At 44.2% G+C, this 5,418-nt stretch overlaps 1 protein-coding gene and 1 pseudogene across 1 annotated transcript; one reads left to right on the top strand and one right to left on the bottom strand.

Annotated features, from left to right (window-relative positions):
• The first annotated feature begins 482 nt into the window (after positions 1–482).
• Positions 483–1,906, top strand: LOC101630089 (annotated as a pseudogene).
• A 525-nt stretch (positions 1,907–2,431) lies between these two features.
• On the bottom strand, positions 2,432–3,198 carry LOC101628107 (NAD(P)H-hydrate epimerase-like). The gene is made up of 2 exons (XM_004689908.2): positions 3,025–3,198; positions 2,432–2,679 (listed from the first exon to the last, which is right to left on the bottom strand). The coding sequence occupies exons 1-2, from the start codon at positions 3,167–3,169 to the stop codon at positions 2,477–2,479; spliced, it is 348 nt and encodes a 115-aa protein (XP_004689965.1). The 5' UTR covers positions 3,170–3,198; the 3' UTR covers positions 2,432–2,476.
• Between the last annotated feature and the right edge of the window lie 2,220 nt (positions 3,199–5,418).

Genomic DNA, 5,418 nt, shown 5'->3' with positions numbered 1-5,418 from the left:
TAAGTTGCAGGTGTACAGCTTTATATTTCAACATCATCTACATTATGACCACCATTGAATGTTTCGTGTCTGCCCACCACAAAAAAATTAACTCCCTTTACCTATCCCCCCTACCCTTTCCCTCCCAGAGAGCTGTCTTTATGAACTTGTCTCCAGTGCAGGGAAACAAAATAAAATATAAATAAAAGGGTCTAGACCAAACTAAGAAGTTTCTGACACAATTCTACACCAAAGAGTATTATTTTCTCAAACCATAGCTTACATGGGTAAGAATGATGACAATAACTAATGCTGTTGTCAAAATTAAAACATATGAAGTTTAATAAGTTGCTCAAGATCACAAAATGAGCATAGCAAAGAATGTAAAAAGAGTTTAGACCCGTGTCGGGTCTGGCACGTGTATCTGCGGAGAGGACCCAGCCTGACGGAATGATAGTGACCTTGTCTTTCGCGATGGCTCATGGGCAGTGATTCGTCTCACCATGAGTATCACCCTAGAGGTCAAGAGTTGTGGGATGAAGTTTGCTGAGGAGCAGCTGCTAAAGCATGGATGGACTCAAGGCAAAGCTCTGGGCCGGAGAGAGAATGGAATCACCCAGGCCCTCAGGGTGACACTGAAACAGGACACTCATGGGGTGGGACATGACCCTGCCAAGTTCACAAACCACTGGTAGAATGAGTTCTTCAACAAGACTGCTGCCAGCTTAGTAGTGGAAACGAATCAGGATGGAGTACAGATATGGCATCTTTCTACGGAGACCCCCCCCGTCACAATCAGCCCAAGCCCAACTTGCAGTATCAGAAGTTTGTGGAAATGGCCACACTGACTTCAGGTGGAGAGAAGCCAGACAAGGACTTGGAGAACAGTGATGATGACAACCAGGAGTCCCCGCCACCAGAGATTCTGGCGGATGAGATGCTGCTCCAGGCCTGTGAGGGGCGAACAGCACACAAGGCTGCCCGTCTTGGAATCACGATGAAGGCTAAGCTTGCTCGGTTAGAGGCCTAGGAGCAGGCCTTCCTGGTTCATCTCAAAGGCCAGGACCCTGGGACACCTCAACTGCAGGCTGAGAGCAAGCCCCCCCCCCCAAAAAAAAGAAAAGGAAGCAGAAAGAGGAGGAAGAGGCTACAACAGCTGAAAGGAATGCAGAAGAGGACTGCCCAGAACACACTGAACAGGGCATCAGGAAGAAGAAGAAAAAACGACATCAAGAAAAGGTCACAGATGAGAGCGAGGGAGCAGCTGTAGGGAATGAGGAGGAAGAGGCTACAGGAATAGAGGACCTTGGGGAACTGAAGAGCAGAGAACAAACTACGCAGTTTTGCAGGAAAGGGAAGAAGATGCCACACCATGGAGCAGAGATAGAGGCCTCAGACAAAAGAAGAGGTAAAGGGGCAGCAGGTGGAGGACATGGAGAGCAGAGCATGCACAGGCCCACACAGCAGAAACAAGAAGAGGCGGCGGCATGCTGAAAAGAGAGACTTGGGCATAGAGGAGGATGCTGAGGAGGCAGTTGTAAATGGTGGCACCAGGAAAGCAGAAGGTAGAGAATGTGGTAATAGAAAAAGCAGAAGCAAGAAGAAAAGACGATGGCACCAAGAGGAGGTCTGGAGCGGAAGAGATGATGGCGAGGGCAGAAGGACTGAGGGTGCAGAGAGCAGAGCACATGATGGCTTAAGTGGCCAAGGTAAGAAGAGGAAATGGCAGCAACGAGAGAAGGAGGAGGAGGAAAGAGCTAGAGCCAGCTCAGATCAGAGAACCAAAAAGAAGAAACAAAAGAAGACTGAAGATCAGGACAGTGTGGGGCTCCACTCCTTTTCAGGAGTTGAAGCCTCAGAGAGACGAGTCCTGCAGGTCCCGTCCTGTGAGGCATCCCTTCGGCGGGGAACCGCTCCGGGACTTTAAACAAAAATGTAGACTTATGTGAAAAGCACTGTGACATGTTGTGAAGGCTAGAAAAACATACAAATTTAGGTCATGAGCCAAATTCCACTTACATCTTGCTAGATTCTAACACTATCCTGTGGTTGAACAAACGCTGGCGTAGGCTCCCGGCCAACGTGTGGTCTTGACATCTTCCCATCCTGAGGGTCCTGAGTACCAACTCAGTGTTTGCTTGTATATCTTTGAAGAGAGCTTCTGAGACCCTCCAGTCTAGCCACACTGTTAAACGGGAGAAAGCTGGAGAACCTTGTCCAGCATCCCTGTCTGCCTCCTCGATGGGCAAGAACTGTGAGTAAAGGACAGCACACCACACTTGGGAGCCTTTTCAACAACTCAAGGTCATTTTCATTGCCCCTAAAAGGCTGTAATAACCCCTCTTGCCAGTTCTGTTCCCCCGGGGATGGCCCCACATCTCCAGTGTTGCTTTTTGGCTCTTGTCATGGTTTTCATGGCCAGAAGAGTTCCTGGGACTCCATGGCTCCGCGAGAGAGGACTGAGGCGTTATTGGGAAGAATGCCCACCCACGGTCCCTCACTGCAGACGGTAGACACACTCAGTGTCAGGGTAGGCTGGCAGGTTCAGCTGGTACTTCTTTTCCAGAGCAGGTGGCACGAAACGACCCCCCAGGTAGTGGTAGCGGCCAGTAAACTGAGTTGCAGACTTTTTGGGTGCTGTCAGGGAGATGAGCAGGTCTGGTTGGATACCTCCAGGGTTTCCCTTCTCCACACGCCATCCTGAAAAGAGAGGTATTCAGGAAGAGTGGGAAAGGCAGACGTTGAGTCCCGTGTAACTCTTGTCCTAAAGTAGTAGGAAGCCCCTTGGACTACCACTTGAGGAACTTGCAACCTTGGAGTTCCATGTACCCTTGGGCTTTGTTCTCTTGGAGTGAGCATGTAAAGAGCACTCCTGAACTTTACTCCCCAGCAACATGGATCCGGCTATAGGAAGCCATTAAGCTGTCTGTCCCCTAAATTTAGTTTACTTCAGGCTTGGTCTGAACTTTGAAGAATGAGGACTCTAAGTGCCTACCGCAAAACAGAAAAGGGTCCTAATCTCCCCACCCTCCTTGGACCCAGCACCTGAGGGAATGTCGATGCTGGTGATAGGCACGGTGAGTCCATTCAGGACGCTCAGGATGCTGCAGAATGGCTCCCGAACATCACCCTTGAAGCTAAAGCCAAAGATGGCATCTAGCACTAGGTCATAGAGTTCGTCAATCAACATGGGCTGTGATGGAACAGGATAAAGGGAAGGATGTCAGAGCCAACACAGCACAAAGCCCCTAATGAAAAACTGTCTTCTACCCATAGACGGTTCACAGAGGCACAAACATAATTTAATCCCATTTAGGCAGCATTCTGTGGCCTGCAGGTAAGCATAAGATGGTCACTAATTCAGATCAAACAATCCAGACACATTTTCTTTTCTCAGTGCCTGCCTGTTCTTGGAGAGGTTGCAGGGTGGCATAGCCTGAGAATGGGTGTCGGAGGGCCAGGTTTGGGCTGTCTCCACGGTGTCTTCATCTGTAAAATGTAACTCTGGCTTGTGTGGCATAGTCAGGAGAACACAGATTCTGGAATCAGATAATTGTAAAATGTGCTAAAAAATTTAAAAAAAATAAAATAATTCTCATTTACAAAAAAAAAGTTTAGGAGTTTCAAAAGTCTAGAATATTTGCTGTTCTAGAATTTGTATAAAAAGTTTCTAGGAATTTGTATTTACTGCATCAACAGCAGAACTAAAGCAGAAACATAACTAAATGAGATAACATGTAAGTAGCACTTGGTAGCATAAATAGAGCTCAGTAAGCCTGTATAAATTAGTGGTCTTTATTGCAGATGAGTAGTTTGTTGCAGACATTGAACATCTCCTCTAATCTTAGTAGCAGAGGGTAATAACACATTAAATTAAGCAGATCAAAACTTCTTCCTATAAAAATATATAAACCAAGTTGAAGAATAGCCTGATTGATCTATATCTAAGCCAGTGGCTCTCAGTTGGGGTTGATTTTGCCTGCAGGGGCATTTGCAGACATTTTTGTTTGTTAAAATTTAGATGAACTAATACTAGCGTCTAGTGAGTTGAGGTACACTAAACATTATAGAAGGCACAGTTCTTCTTCCAATGCAGAGTATTACCTAGCCTAAATGTATGTATTGCTGAGGTTGAGAAACTCTAGTTTAAGCTGATGGGCACAAGTTCAATTCAATTTTGCTTATATGTTAGATGTAGAGTGGATTTCCTTTAATATAGATTCATCTGATAGAGTAATAAAAGTTGCTGGTTATCATAGCATATTTCTCTGATACAGTGTCTCCATAAAAATTTAAAGAAACAGGGCCCTCCCTGGTGGTGCACCGGGTTAAAGCACAGCACTAAGAAGCTAAAGCCACTCACCCATGAGTTCGATCCCCGCCTGCCCCGGAGGTGACCCACATGGCGTGGCAGACCTCTTCTGACCCGCCCACTGCTCCCCTCAGCAGTGTACTTCATCCATCTGCCTGTTCTGCTCCCCACTCTGTCACTGGTGAATCCTCTCACCCTCCGCATCTCTGCCCTGTACCCCAGTTCTGTATGAATAAATAAATATTTAAAAAAAATTAAAGAAACATAGCCAGAAGTGTTTGAGAGCAACATCTTAGAGGGATGACAATGAAATGATTTTATCAAACAGATAGTTAAGAGTTCATGACAAAACAGTAAACAATATTCTATGCCTTAATGTGAAGTTATATTGACATTGGGCACCTACATGAAGATTAAATTAAAAATAATATTCCCATAAGTCTCTCTTGGTAGTTTAAAATTTAAGAGAAAAGGAAAAATGGACCTAAAATTCAATGTGTTTGACTAAAGTGAGATTTTAATTAAAGGACAGGAAAAAAAACTTCCATCAAGGAATAGTGTCTAATTTTGCATTGTGAACTTTTTAATGTATTTATTGTGACACACACACATACAAAGCGGCTATCACAACTTCAGTGGTAAGATAACATTTAGGGACATTAAAACTGATGGTAAAAACTATAGCAGCTAATATTCATGTGTGCAAAAATAAAGATTTTGTTAATTTTACCATCAAGAACAATGAGAAAATAGTTTAAACATAACAAGAAAATTGCAAATTGCTTGTGCATAGTATTTTACAATTTACAAAGTGCTCTGATATTATCTCATTTATTTATAGAGCAATGTGGGAAATTTTTATTTTTTTATAATGACTGTTTTCACTCAGGTGTCTAAAACACTTGACTCCTGGTAATATAGTTCCAGTGAACTATTGAATGTGTGGATGCTAAGAGCTCAAGTGGCAATAATTATAGTCTAAAAAATATCTAACTCACTAATGATAGTGAGAAGTAGATGGAAGACATAGCCTACATCCAGAGACAGCCTATCATACCAATAGCCTAATGCACTGAGAAATAATAAGTGGATAACTCTTAACTGTTGAAATTCACAGGGAGCCATTT

The sequence above is a fragment of the Condylura cristata genome, unplaced genomic scaffold, assembly GCF_000260355.1.
Source record: "Condylura cristata isolate star-nosed mole 26May11 unplaced genomic scaffold, ConCri1.0 scaffold00027, whole genome shotgun sequence".
In the NCBI taxonomy this organism is placed as follows: Eukaryota; Metazoa; Chordata; class Mammalia; order Eulipotyphla; family Talpidae; genus Condylura; species Condylura cristata.
This window is presented reverse-complemented; position numbering and strand designations above follow the sequence as displayed.